We start from the raw sequence: 16,045 nt of genomic DNA, 5'->3' as shown, positions 1-16,045 counted from the left end.
TGACATGTTTCCGCATACCACATGATTCCAGAATACTTGTAAATCTAGCCGATTCTGGGTTAGACGGAACATCCAGATGAATGAACGGAACATCACCCTCAACAATAATGTTACTTTCCAGGGTTACATAGTAAGCGAGAAACGCAGGCCATTCGTTCTCCATGTATGCACTTGTCTTAAGACCATTCCGTTTTGTTGGAGGAGATTTATATACCACACCGAGTCGTAGGCTATAGTTCTTAATGGTAATGTTGCAGTCCATGTATTCAAACGTAGTGAAGGTGATATCACGACTTGATGCCAGCAAGCAAAGATCGAAGGGTGTCTTGTATATAACTGCTACTCCTCCCCGCGCCAACACAGGGTCACGTGGTCGATTTTGTATCAATTTGGGACAAGCTCGGCTATGCAGGCTTTATCGGTGGGACCGCCAAGCCATGTCTCAGTCACAGCAAGAATGTTGAAATCGTTTGAACGAATATAATCGGCAAAAGCTTGTGCTTTATTTTTTACTGATCTTGGGTTGAAACAGCATAGTTTTATCAGAATCTGGCCTGCGCGGTTCGAATTTAATTCTTTGCAGGTTACTTTGGTTAACTTTGTTGCTTTTTATGAAATGAGATCTCAATCGTTCATTTTAGTTTATTTTCGGTATGTGTTGGGGTAGTGTTCGAAGATTTTATGTATGCACACCCTCAGTACAGTCCCTGGAGCGTCTCGTTTTAATTTGACTCCCTCTGGTGCCCCTGACCTGTTTAATATACCTAACTGTTTGATAGTTGCTAATACATGCATAATACAGTAATCCTAAAAAAATGAACAAAAAAGCACAGAGCGCAAACATGTTCAGCCTACACCTGGCGCATGCGCATACAATTACAATTATCAGTTTACTCAAACTACGGCTATAAGTTACTTTACATTAGAGAGGACCGAACCATTTGGGGACTGAGAAGTCACGTAACCGATCCCAACAAGCATATTAGGAATGTCTAAATGAGTATGAATATTGAAAAATAGAAACCAATGTATCATAGTAAACACGAACAGTCTTTTAAAAAGTTTTTGCTACTTACAATTTATTTTATATGGTTTAAGTATTGTCGACGTAAATAATGGAAGTGTGACTTGGTTTTATTGTTTGCTTTTTAAGAGAAAATAATAAGTTATTTTTTTCCTCAAACATGGCCATGAAATAGGGTACGAAGGTCGGTTAATTCTTGTCCGATGATTTGTTAAGGTACATTTTCCAACTGTTATAATGGTATTTAATGACAAATATATTAAGATATTTATTAAACACTCTTAATTCATGTTACGTATAGTCAAATTGAAGTTAATTTAGCGTGTATAATAAATTGTAGCAAAAATAATCGATAACTTAAATCGAAAACCTAATTTAAGATTGGCTAAAATAGGATTGGTATGGCTGGTAGAAACAAACAACTTGTTTAAGCCTTGTCCAAACTTTCAAGTTTCTTTACTTCCTAATTCTGTATTATTGTAACTCCCACGGAATCATTCATATGCCTTTCATAGATGAGGAATCACTTTTGAACGTCAATAAAACGTAGGGGGGAGTAGCTTACTAATAGATAGTGATAACCTTTACCAAGCTCAATAAACTAGTTGTTACAATATTGTCTTTTTTACCTGGCGCTAATACCGTAAAGTGTTACTAAAAGTAATTCGCTAAATTTTTACATACTTCATCACAATATGTCAAGGAGTTTTGTCAAAAAATGTCGTTTTCAATGTTCTGTTATGGACGTTTGTTGTGGTTTTGAAAAATGTGTAAGTATTATTTATTAGTATACTTAAATACAAGACAAATCTACGAGCAAATTTAGTTAATGGGCTAATTGGATACTCTTTGCTTTCAGATAAGCATCCTGAAGACTCACCGCAAACACCGCATTAACACCGCAAAACCTACAAATTAATTTTGAAGTATTAACCTGTATCTTTAATATGACGGCGTTGAAAAAAAAGATGAATTTGGTAGATAAATTATTCTTTTTTTAGACACAAAAACAGTATTTTTTTATCGAGTATTTACAAATTCGATTTCAATATTTCACTTTCCCAATCTGAAATTGACAAATGATCACGGCCCACGAATGTTAAAAAATAATTGATATGGTTCTATCATTCAAATATTGTTTTCTTCAGTGATATTTAAAACGCCAATACCGAAACGTTAACGTATTTTATGTAGAACCAAAAATGTGTCTTAGTGACGAAAGAAAGAATCTGCACAGACCAATTGGGATGTACCAACAGTGTACATGTATTGTGTACACGAATGAGTTTTCTGATGAACAGCAGAACGTGACTTGTCAGTGAATTAAATGTGTCCGTCGTTTATTTTCTGGTTCTTGAGAAAACCCTATTTTTCTATTTTTGGATTTTATCTGTTTTGAAAATAAATATATGATCGCTTATATGCGTAGTGCGGAAGATTCGTATACAGGTCAGTGTCGATATGTTAAACAGGCTTCATTAAGGGTACTTCAAATGCAAACAAGAGAGGGGAAAATGTCATCAAATGTTAAATGCATTTAGTTTGCAATTTCCTGTAGTATTTCAAACATATATGCTACTACAAATAATTTATAGCCCGACTTCTCACAATACGAGGGAGTTAAAGGAATCTCTTCACGTTTTGGTAAATTGACAAAATAAAAAATAAAAAGTTTCAGATACGCAAATTTTCGTTGTAGTTATGATATTTGTGAGGACACAGCAAAACAGCACATGCTCTAAAATAAACATTATATGCATATTTTGACGATTTAAAAACTGAAAATTATAAAGCGTTGCAACGCGAAACGATTGAATAATTTGGAGAGATCTGTTGTTGTCGTTATATTGTGTTATACTACGAGGAATGCTTATATGACGTATAAAATACATCAATCATTGTTTGAGCACGGATGACCGAGGCGTCTAAGCGATAGACCTTTACTCAAGGGGTCAGTAGTTCGAGCCCAGTTGAGGGCTACGTTTTTTCTTTCTTTAATTGTATTCTTGTGTTTTTTTAAATGAAGCTTTTTAGATCCAATTTTTACATTTATCAATATAAAGCATTTATTGACAAACATCAATACATGCCAAAATCTGTGAAAAGGCCCTTTTAAGCATAAGTATCATGTATGTTTAAGTATAACTATCGTGTCGTTTAGTTTTATGTATTGTTTGGTATTGTATGGCATGACGATAAGTATAAGACCAAATGCTATTTATTGTTTATGCAATATTAGAATGGTAGTGCATTATTCTTGAACTTTTCTACAGAAATTGACTTTGAATTGAACTGGAAAATTCTTTGATGACTTTGTTAGTTTATCAAAGAATGTCCATCCACAAACATATGCATGCTAACATCAGCTGTTTACAACGGAAAAGGAAGATGACGATGAACAAATGTTTATCATACCACGGCATCGTCGTCAAATACAAAAGATGCATTATCATCGTCGTCAATTACAAAAGACGCATTATCATCGTCGTCAAATACAAAAGAGGCATTATCATCGTCGTCAAATACAAAAGAGGCATTATCATCGTCGTCAAATACAAAAGAGACATGATCATCGTCGTCAAATACAAAAGAGGCATTATCATCGTCGTCAAATACAAAAGAGGCATTATCATCGTCGTCAAATACAAAAGAGGCATTATCATCGTCGTCAAATACAAAAGAGGCATTATCATCGTCGTCAAATACAAAAGAGGCATGATCATCGTCGTCAAATACAAAAGAGGCATGATCATCGTCGTCAAATACAAAAGAGGCATTATCATCGTCGTCAAATACAAAAGAGGCATGATCATCGTCGTCAAATACAAAAGAGGCATTATCATCGTCGTGGAATACAAACGAGGCATTATCTTCGTCGTCAAATACAAAAGAGGCATTATCATCGTCGTCAAATACAAACGAGGCATGATCATCGTCGTCAAATACATACGAAGCATTATCATCGTCGTCAAATACAAAACAAATTACTAGACCCCTCACAAAACAAACAAGCAATAACTGCCCACAAAACGAATACAACTGCGTTTACCCCATTGGATCCTTCGATTCAATACTTTTTTGGAGAGTTTAGTCTCCTGGCATAATAGATCAAATAAAATAACAATAAAATATATTACATGTAGATATCTTGTTCATACAAGTAGATGAATACACACCAAAAAGCAAAAAAGTAAAACAAGTATCAATTACATCTCGTCTTTGAAACAGATACCCTGGGTTATTTACTCTTATTGATAGCATTTGTTATAGTGCTCTCGTGTTTGTAGTAAGTAGAAAAGTGCTTCTCTATTTTACTTCCGGAATAATAAAAGTCAAGACACGACAGCTTACATACATACATAGTACGTCATCTAAACATATCATAATTACACATTTAATTTGTCACGTTAAAACATTTTAACATTCATTATATTGTCGAGTTTTTCTTAACATGCATGCACACAAACATAATGGTCATGATATTTCAATAACTTCACCTCGAAATATAAACATGTTCGAATACATGTATATGCAATGAAATGAGACTTGAATTGTATCTGAATAATCACAAGTATGTTTAAAATAGTAAAGACTTAAACAGGAATCCAATTGTTTACCAATCAAAGTGCGAAACAAATTAAGATTATGGCATCAAATTAAATCGGACTTATCGGACTATTGTATTTACTTCTGAGTGGAACAAAATTAGAATGCATTGTGAATCACACAATCTCTGTAAATTTATAAATCCGTAAGAGCTAAATTGTGAAAGTTTGGTGTTTAATTGTTTAGTTAACATTGAATTAAATTATATAATCTATCCAAACAAAAAGTTAGTTTGTACGTAAATTGTGAGTGTGTGTGTCTTTTATCTAGTCTTACGCTCATTGCCATTTGACTGCCCAGCTGATGCGGCTTGATATATTTAAAAATATCAAGATTAATAAAAGATATATATCTTTAAAAACATATTTGAGTACCGAATCAATCTTCTTTGGATGCATATTCTCAATAAATTACATGTATGGCGATTGGAATGCGTCGATAGGTGCATCATTCAACATTAAAATTTAATCCATACGATAACGCGTACCGTCATTGGAGTTACATACAATTTCCAGTAAATTAAAAGTGTTTCCTATATTATTTTATTTTTTTTAAACTAAGCGGGAAGTCAGTTTGATTTTACAGCTGATATAAAATAACTGTTCAAATACAACTTGATTAAAGCGTTCAATTCATAAAGTAAATCCCTGTTATCGGCAATATGTAATCAGTGATTTCAATAAATACTTCCTTCTTTCAACGAAAAAGTGTTTGGTTTTCAATATGCTAGTTTAGCTAACCCAAACTATATATAGTTCTAAACAAACTACGTCAAAAAAGATTTAAATTATATTGAATTAACAAACGAAAGTGTTTTAACTTGAATCATCTCTAGTGTCAATTTGATAAGATGTGGCAAGGCAAATGGGTAAATGATAACGAGTCCACACATACTAAAACCCGTTTAACAAGAACTCATATTGTAAACGTTTGCTATCAAGTAACGACACTTTTCAGTTTAATACTGATAGCAAATATAACAAACATTAAACCGTGTTTTTTCTGGATGTTAGTTAAACCTTTCAATACGTGATAAACCTTCAACAATTAATTGATACATGTGAGATTAATCTAAATCTAAATTACCGCGTGTGTAAAGCTCCATGCGGAAAATATACTCTACTGAAAGGAATTATAGACGAATACCAGGTGAGCAGTTGTTATCAGGAAACCCTCCTTTGTAAATACTCTGCAAAGGCTGTTATCTTTCAAGTATTGCTTTATGAAAAAACGTGTACACGAACCGTTTGGCATCTGACATTTGAAATTGTACTGTTTTTAACAACAGAAAACTGCAGTACATTTTATTACACGCCATAAACTGCAATAACTATGGATATCATCAGGAATATATTTGTATCAACGATTGTGTATTTACTGTATATACAAGCGAAGATACCTACAACAGGGGCTGAGACAACTACAGTAAATTCAACAAGCATCATTTCAACAAATACCGCCAACACTAACTCACTAACCAATTCTTTGGAAACGGCATCGTCAGAACCAACTGGTTTCGATTCGTCGAAAACAACCATTTCAACGACGATCGTGAACAATACTGTTAACAGCACCAACACTTCGACCGGTTCGACTTCTACAGTTTCCACAGAAAATATCACATCCACAACAGTTCCGTGGAATGCTAACACTAATACATCGTCGACCACAAATTCATCATCCAGCACAGCTACTGAACTTGTAGCTACATCCGTAGGACTGCACAAACCAGTAAGTGTTTTAATTGATAACATGTTGAGTTCTAACATAAATTACGTATAATTTTAGTAAAATGTGATATATTTATTAATAAAGTGTCGTCTTTTACGTTCAACTTAATATATGTAGCAAACATTTTTAGACAGATTGTAAACCATAAATGAGTAAAATGAATTATTGTAATTTGTGCGTGCCACATTTCTTTGATCATGTAAAGCCTTGGCAGTTTTTAGTCTGCATTTTCAGCCGAAAATGTATTACAGAACCTCCAGTACGTCTCACTGAGAATTGTAGGACATATTTACTTCACGAATCATGTTGTAGAAATCTTCGCTCTAACGTCTATGATCGCTTAAGTTCAGTTTTTATTTTTATTTTGTATTAATTGTGTCGATATTTATAATGCTTTTATGATGGAACTTAACTAATGATCATAACGCAGTATTTTAAGGGCTTCACAATTAAGTCGTAAACTAAACTTGTCATTTGTTTAAACATCACCTGGTATTTTGCACACCAATTAAAACAAAACTCAACAATTGTATCGGTGATTTACCTTCCTTAGATAGATATATGATTTGGGATTTGTTTTGGGTTTTAATGAAGTTATAAAATGAACATGGCAGGTTATCATAAACGCCGTTTAACATACGTTATCTCCACGAGTGGTTTATGACTGCGTTCTAAAATCGCTTATCGAAACTAAATCAATACATGCACTTTCAACTCAATTTTACATAAGATTATTTGAAGGTTATCGCATTTGGGAAAACATAGCAACTACTTCGTATTAAATCTTTGGCGCGGTTTGTTCCGTACAAGCAAGCAAGAGGTTTCCAGTTTCATGTGATATCGCAACGGTTTTCAAATTCGGTGCTTGGAGGCTCGCCTCCTCCCACAATCATTACCCCTCTACTCCCACAATGATTACCCCTCTACTCCCACAATCACTACCCCTCAACTCCCACAATCATTACCCATCTACTCCCACAATCATTACCCCTCTACTCCCAGAATCACTACCCCTCTACTCCCACAATCATTACCCTTCTACTTCCACAATCATTTCCCCTCTACTCCCACAATCATTACCCCTCTACTCCCACAATCACTACCCCTCTACTCCCACAATCACTACCCCTCTACTCCCCACTACTCCCAGCGCATAAACTATAAGGCAGATATTGCAGTTGTAGAACAATTAAAAGCAACAGGCGGTATGCTAGGTGCATTATATCGGGGAAACGAGTGTGCACTCTTTTGTTCACTGCCATCAGAAAGCAAATTTAAAAAATATGGGGACGAATGTTCTATTCAACAGAATTGTACACGATTGAAGTATACTTGACATATAAACACACACACGCGCGCACGCACACGTACATGCGCGCACAAGCGCGTGCATGGATTTACAAATACTGCCTTTTCCATGGTTATTAATTCAAACCGCATGTACCAAATGTGTTCAACACTACCAGATCAAACGTTTTTGTTGCAGTATTCCGGTATTGAAGCCGTGGCCATAGTATGTATGGTGGTCGTCTGCGCGGCCGTGATAGGTCTGGCCGTTTGGACCGCAAGGTGCGAGAAGGGAACTAGTCGTATGACGTCAAAAGAGGACACGCGCACTGGGAAATATCTCGATCATACCGGGGTAAAAACTGATGGCGTTACAAAGAATCAACAAATGGCGTAATTAATGTCGGCAATTAACATCGATGACTCCGTACAGGACAAATAAAATTATTTGTTTATTCATATAGACGTGTTTTATACGAGTGTATTTACATATTTCAAGCATTGAAACAAGTGTTAAGATACCTAAAATTAAGAAGAATAAATAATAGTCGAAACTCAATTTAGTGATTGATAACATGAAGAAGTATTTTACAAAGATGTGAGTGGCACGTTGAATAATACTGAAATCATAATGGAAACTTCGGAAACCATATCATATTTCCATATGCGTAATTGTTGTATTGAAAGGCAAAATAAAATAATGCTTGTATTGTATTTGTTACATAATGCGATTTAGTATATTAATGTTCAGAGTTTTAGTTTGTAGATCTACTGTATTTTATCAGTGTTTCAATTCTTTCGCGAATTATGACGATGCACCTGAATTCATTCCATGGTACGGTAGAGACATCATTTATCACGTCAATAGAGTTGGTCTGTGTAAACATTAAAATAACAATACATTTTTGTTATATGGTGAAAATTAAATTGGATTTGTAGTTTTATTCTTTAAGTGCTATTAGACTTTAATAATTTTTTACGGGTCTTTTATTGTTACCCTTTATAAAACTGTGCACACGGCTTTCACGGCCCAATTTCGCAAGCCTTTCATATCTGCCCTAGAATCGGTTAGTATTACCTTTGCCCAGAGTTTGTCTTTTTTATTTCCCGCAATGAAACATGCAGAGCAAATGATATATTTCACCAAAATAATAAGTGCGTTTCGGTAAGAAATACAAAAATGTGTTCAACCATACGGGAACACCAAAGAATGTATCAACGCGATGCACGCACTATAGTTGTTCGCTCTTTGAATGTCTTCAATAGAAGTCACAGGAAATGAAGTTCGACCTTTTATTGTATTCAAATAGAACGGCCATGAAAAATACAAACATAAATGTGATTTCACTTTAATTTTGCTTCTTCAGGGGCGAGATTTTGCTTCTACAGGGGTGAGACGAAGCAAGCATTTCAAGGGAGAAATATTGCATTTACAATCTTTCCAACAAAATCTGGATTCACACAAACTTCTTGTGATAAAAAAGATTAAGCTCAATTGTTTAAACAATACACTGCACTTGAAAGGGTGAGAATCTTCGCGGTGAGGAAATTACTATCACTTTTTTAATTAGTAGGCTAAGTAATGCTTTCATGAGAGTGAATTAAAAAGAAACAAACTATTGCCTCTCTGTATATGTGTATTGTAAAAGCTCTCACAAAGGTACGTGCATTTATCAACAAAGAAATAGGTCTAAATTGCCCATTGTTAATACCAATAAACTTACCGAAGTGAACAACAAGTCTGTCTCTTACAGGAAAAATATTACATAAACATAATGCATGTAGTATTTGTCAGGATAATACAAATTGCACTTTGGTTTGGCACTACTGTAATTATTTGATTTGATTCTTAACTTTTACCAGTACTTCCACTGATTGTCTTACTGCCTATGAAATGCCTGTGATATAATGAAGCAGCAAGTTTCGAGAAAAACTAATTTGAATCTTAACATTTACAAATACTTAAACTGATTGTATCATTGACAAAGAAATGTTTTTGATGTAATGAAGGGCAAGTTTCGAGAAAATAAAAAAAAAAGCTTGCAGAGAATTTTATGAAATCTTTCATGTGAAAATTGGAAATAATGTACGAGAGTTCAATTGACTTTTTCACCAAAATAAACCCTCTTATATGCTGTTTCGAAATGGCAAATGGAAACATTTTCCCCCAAAATTTGACATAAGTTTCCCCAATACTAATCTCAACTTTTCATATAAATTCAAGTATTGATTTATTTAGTGTATTATACATCAATATATTTGATAAGCAAAGTGTAATACAAAGTTTAAAATGCAGTTAAACATGTACTTCTAAGCATTTTGAATACTATTATTTATAATCCTATTTATAAGGTCTCATTTTCCAAATGTCATGGTTTATTGAGCTTTTTTCAAAACCCAAAAGGCTGCAAATATAAAAAGCAAAAAAAGTTAGTTATCCATGGTGAAACAAATAAAAAGTAAATGCATTAGACTTCACTTTATGCATATTAATATAACAAATATATTTAACCAATTTTACTTCTACATAGTTTATACACCTTTTCCATTTTCCTTAACACATATACTAGAATTGCAGTTTACATAAATACTGGCTATCAAGGAAAATACTAGTAAGTAAAAAATTTTAAGGCGAACACATAATAATTGAAATGTACTACTTGCATATTATTATACATGTACGTTGCATAATGATATATAATACATTTGCATCACTGTAAATGTAAACACATAATAGTTCTAAGAAAACAAGGCTTAGCATGGATAATTAAGATCCATTCGGACACCACGGATTCTAGGTGACATCAATATACGCTCCGTGAGGACACAAAGCTGTAATCTTTATGCAATTATTTGATTTATTTAGACTAAGCAATCAGTCATTTGATATAAGAACTATATATTCCCGCAATAAATTAGGCTCGTCATTCATGAAAATACTGATTTTTTTCCAAACGTACCATTGCCTACATTTTAACTAAAAAGCTAAGATTTGGGCTACCAATGATTGTGCTACAGTAAAACAACTTTTAAAGCTTCAGACTTCAGAAATGTATGATGTTTGATGAAGAAGAAAGGCACATTTTGAGAATCAAAAGCCTTCATTAGGAAATGTATCATAAAGTATGATTGACATATAATCATAAAAGTACTTTCTATTTGAATTTAAAACTTCCACTTTGTAAAGCGGCATTGGCTGACGAATTTTGTGCAAAAACATGTGTCGCGAACTGTTCGAAATTGTGCGAACATGAGTCCTGAACTTTCCGAAATTGTGGAAAAATGAGTTGTTAACTCTTAAAATGTGAAAATTTTGGTCATGAACTTCTGTAAATTATGAAAATTTGATTATTGAATTTCTAAAATGTTTTAAGAACGGGCATTTTCTTAGTAGGACAAAATCCTTTCACAATACGATGTGTATTTGCATAAAAAAGGATAAAATTAAATAAGGCTTACTTTATTAAAATTTTAAATGCTTAATTTCATACATTTAGAAAAAGAAATGAGAACATTCCATTGGAAATTTCACTTACTTTGGTAACCACCCTAAAATACATATTATTTTATTGTAAATTGTTTTGTATTAACAGTGTTATTGAGTGTTTTGCTTAACCATGTAATTTATGATTTTCATATCGATAGAATCAAGAAGATTCAAGAAAATAGAGAAAATGTAATGTGGTTGCTAAGGAAATTCTTATTTGTCTCCATAGCAACAGACAAACATACACTCAAGTCAGTTTGCATTGTGATAAAAATATATCATCAGACACTTTTCAGACATTATTGTGCGGAAGTTTGACTCAATTGCACACCCAACATGTAAGAACTGCTGTCGATTAGTGGTAGCATATATCACTGTTCATGTACAAAAGTTACTGAGTAACTTCCCTTTGAAATATAACACCATTTGTACAACATCAACAGAAAAGCAGACGATAGTTTACTGATTATCCATGGAGGGATTTTCATTTCAAAGGGTAAACTTGTTATATATATACTTAAATTGAACATTATTTCAATCCATGAAACTTCAGTGTTTGAAAAAAAGTTTTTGAGAGTATATTGCATGAATAAATTATCTAAGCAAAGTGTAATACTAGCCGAATAGGCTAAAATTCTGATAATTTTTTTTTATTATTATGTATCTAAACTCGTCTAAATGGACTAGTATGTATATAATTGAAAACAAAAATGTTAAATTAAATATTTAAAAAAAATATATTTTTATGTTCTAACAAAGAGTGTTCTTTTTTTTCAAAAGTGTAATAGTAGTCGGATAGGCTGAAATTCGGATATTTTTGGTATTATTATCTTTTTAAATGCGTTTAAATATTATCCACTGATTCCTCATCAAGGCATAATCTACCCGATTCATATTCCCTTGTAGAAGATGCTCATCACGATAAGTCGAAAGTTATAGTTCCCATGGACAAACAACTATAGTGAAGATAAATTTGTCATAGTGCTCGGAGGCCTCCACATAGAGATGGCTCTGTGGAAGACAGTTGGTGACAACTTAGTTGGAAGTTGCTGGGTTGAAGTCTTGAATGAAGCTGAAGATGCAACAGCTGGGTAGCAGAGTCTTTTTTGAAGTGTTCGCAATTGACTATAACAAGACATGCGCATCAAATAACTGCATTTGTGTTAAGGAATCTACGTAAGAAGGCATTTGGTATTGTACAAGATTCATACAGTTCAATGGAAGAGTGGATATCAGACACGCGTAGAAATAGTCCGACATTCAGGTGCTGGAACATTTTGATAAGGTGGGAACTGTTGGTATTGTCATTAATTAGATCCCTTCGCAACCGTGACTTTGCACTGAATGTCATTTCTTTAAAGCGGTTGGTTCAATTCTTTTTCGCTCTGAACCATCAGAACTATGCTAGATGGGTGCCTGTGCATATTCGTGACATGGAACATTTGCCCGAGTCTGTCAGGGGAGAGTTCGAGGTCAATGGGAATTGTGTTGTCAAGAAGACAAAGAAACGCTTTTCAAGTATGCCCATTGATCAGGCACACGAACAAAATAACGAAATGGTCAAGGGTTCTGGTGGGGCTGTATGCCTAACCGACCATCCGACGGCGTTCATAAAGTGGATGATAGCAGGACACGAATACGCACGGATTATCAATGAATTTGAAGGTCTAGAAATGCAGAAAGACCCTGGACATCACCATGAAGAGACAATAGTCGTATTGTGTATGTATGTATTTCTTTGACCATGCAGTCAAGGATAACCTATGAAAGTGCAAGCACTTATTTCCAATCGGGTCCTTTGGTTTGGCTGAAGAGACAGCGAGCAGAAGAGACAGTATTGGGATACAAGGAATCAGGGTGCGATACCCTAGCTCTTTGCGAATAGATCCCTTGGTTTATTTTACGTGCTCAGTGTATAGCACCGATACACGCGAGATTTATCGGGGTTTCATACCAGTACATCTCTAGTTGGGTGGGAAACACTTGAAGCATTTATGAAATTTCCAATGCCTTGGCCGGGAATTGAACCGGGGACCTCTGGAATGGTAGACCAGAGTTGTACCACTCGACCACCGCATCACCCGAAATTGCGACATTGGAGGAAAGAGGAAACCCATTTCTTGAATCAGGAAAATTACAGTTACTAATGATAGACACCCATGAGGTGTGTAATGGAAATATAGTGCAATCTATTTCTACAGTGGAGAAAGTTGGACAGAAGCTGTCGTAGAAGACAAAACAAAACCGTTTCAAGCACCAATTACGAGGAACAACTTGACACTAATGAAAGCAGTACGTCAGAAGCCTAAGCGCGACAAACAAAAAGACGAACTTGCAATGGTGAAGAAAGAATCTGAATTGTTCTCTCGTTTATATATAGCTAATAGCAGCAGAGATGGAGATTTGAATAAGTTCTTCGAGCATGAAAATGACAAATTTCCTTCTTCAATCTCGGATGAAGGGAGACTCTACCATGGCTCCAAATCAGACATTCTTGATAGCTTTTCAAAAGCATCAATAGTCCCTGACACATTTGATTTGACGGCCATTGATGGAGCAGCCATTGTCAATATGCTTGAAGATCCAAAGCTATTGACATTTGATTAATATGCTGAAAAATTATTCATCCCATATACATAACAAGGTAAGCTGAGAGATCAACTAGAACTGATATAGTATTTGATCGATATTTTTAAAACAGTCTCAAAGCTGGGGAAAGAGAAAAACAGAGGAATGGGAAAAAGGAGAAAGGTATTCGGATCAAACAAGCTGCCTGAATGGAAGCCATTTCTAAGAAATTCTGACAACAAAGAAGAGCTGTTTCAGTTTTTGACAAGTCGTGTAATAGAGCATGAATGGCCAGCAGACAAAGTGATATATCTACGACTTCATCTAGTGTTTTGTCATACACGAACATTCAAAAGCCGTAATGTGACCACGAGGAGGCCGATACCAGATTTCTGTTGCATTTGAAAGATGCCATACAGAGGGGAGCTGAAATATGTCAAATCAGAACCGTCGATAGTGATGTGATCGTCATTCGGGTAGGGATTCTTCGTCGGTTGAAACAGATCAGTTCCGATTGCCAGTTATGGGTCAGTTTTGGTAAAGGTAACCACTTCTGTTTTTACAATAAAAATCAGATAGTTTCTGAACTGGGAAACGACACTGCTGTAGCCCTACCGATGGTACATGCACTCTCTGGTTGCGATACGACGTCTGCATTCCGCAATAAGGGCAAGAAGTCCTTATTAGAAGGTTTGAGGCTCGTTAATGATGCCACACATGTGTTGCACAGTGTTGAAAATAACCCATTCTGTGAAACTGAAGAAATCCATCTCGCAGTCGAGAAAATTGTCATCGCAGCTTACGACAAAACAGCATTGTCGTTACCAAGCATCAACCCTGTACGCAAGTACCTTTCTACAAAGAAAAATTGGCGGATAGAAAATATACCACCAACACAAAGTGCCCTAAAACAACACACTAGAAAAGCAATCCTGCAATCCAGTATTTGGTGCTCGTGTCTTAACACCCAATTGAACGTCCCGTCACCAGCATCGTTCGGTTGGCAGTCTGATCCTGAAACAGATGTATGGATGCCACTCTGGACAGACCAGTCATTGGTTGTGAAGGCGTTGAAGGAACTTACAAGGTGTTGGTGCAGGACAGACTGCAGCAGCAATCGTAAATGTACATTTCGACTGCCAAGCTTAAATGCTCGGCTAGCTGTCGCTTCTCACGTGGTATATGATTTATGAGAAAAGGACCGTTGTTTATATAACAAATGTATGACAAATTAAGTATTTTAAGCATACTATTCACGAGAAACTCATTGTCAATTGATATACAGTAACATTTACTTTAAACTGAAATATATTCTGGTGACTGATTACTAGCACATTAGCATTTCTGTGATAATGATATTTAAACTCCACGATGTGATGGATTTTAAGCATCTGTGATACGTTTTCAGATTATCTGTGATAAGTATATTTCCCAACGGGGAATTATATTGTCCGGAATGGCAAATATTAAAAAATAATCATTTGTAAGCATAAAATAAAATGTGTTGGATTTGGTGAAATATCGATTTTAATTCAATCGTGATCATAGTAAAAATTATATTTTCAATCGCGGCTGCGCCACTCGTGAAAAAATCTTTTTCTATAATCACTCGTAAAAACAAATTGATATTACACCAAACCCAACAAATATCCTCTATTTATTGATTGACAACTTGAAAAAATATTTTACAAAGGTGTGAGTGACACGTTGAATAATACTGCAATCATAATTGAAACTGCGGAAATCATATACTATTTACTTTAGCAGAACTTTTGTGCTGAGAGGCTGAATATAAGCATGCTTGTTATGTGTTACATGCTCAATTTAATCTATTAATGTTCATAGTTAAAGTAAGTACTGAGTTTATCATTTTACAATTCTTTTACGAAATATGCTGATGCACCTTAATGCATTTAATGGTACGATAGGATCATGATTGTTCACGTCAATAGAGAAGGGCTGTGTAAACAGTTTAATAACCTTACATGTGTTTAATATGGTCAAATATAACATTGGTTTTGTTGTTTTATTTTAGTGCTATTAGACTTTAATCAATTTTATACGGGTTGTGTACTGTGACAATTTAAAAACTGTGCACACGACTTACAAGGTCCAATTCGTTAAGTCTATCATATTTTCTTTAGAATCGGTTAAGTATTTATTTTACCCAGAGTTTGCCATTTTTGCTATTTTTCGTGATGAAACATGCAGAGCAAACGTCATACTTCGCCAAAATAATAAGTGCGTTTTTGTAACCACACGGGAGCAACAGATAATGAAAAACTAGAGAGAAGTTCATCCTTGTGTCGAATATAAATAATGTTTAGTAAACGTACGAGTTT

The 16,045-nt window shown here is 34.7% G+C and overlaps 1 protein-coding gene across 1 annotated transcript; it reads left to right on the top strand.

Moving 5' to 3' along the window:
• Window positions 1-5,524: 5,524 nt before the first annotated feature.
• LOC127879266 (uncharacterized) lies at window positions 5,525-8,357 on the top strand. The gene is made up of 2 exons (XM_052426035.1): window positions 5,525-6,361; window positions 7,848-8,357. Exons 1-2 carry the CDS (start codon window positions 5,963-5,965, stop codon window positions 8,043-8,045), a joined length of 597 nt encoding a protein of 198 aa, XP_052281995.1. The 5' UTR covers window positions 5,525-5,962; the 3' UTR covers window positions 8,046-8,357.
• The last annotated feature ends 7,688 nt before the right edge of the window (window positions 8,358-16,045 follow it).

Source organism: Dreissena polymorpha, chromosome 4 (genome assembly GCF_020536995.1).
Source record: "Dreissena polymorpha isolate Duluth1 chromosome 4, UMN_Dpol_1.0, whole genome shotgun sequence".
In the NCBI taxonomy this organism is placed as follows: Eukaryota; Metazoa; Mollusca; class Bivalvia; order Myida; family Dreissenidae; genus Dreissena; species Dreissena polymorpha.
Note: the sequence above shows the minus strand (reverse complement) of the source record. Positions and strands in the feature narration are given on the sequence as shown.

Excerpts from the sequence above, each read along its gene's own strand:
- LOC127879266 (XM_052426035.1), top strand. The coding sequence starts at position 5,963 with ATGGATATCATCAGGAATATATTTGTATCAACGATTGTGTATTTACTG. Across the intron at positions 6,362-7,847 it reads CCGTAGGACTGCACAAACCA|TATTCCGGTATTGAAGCCGT; the intron begins GTAAGTGTTTTA and ends TTTTTGTTGCAG.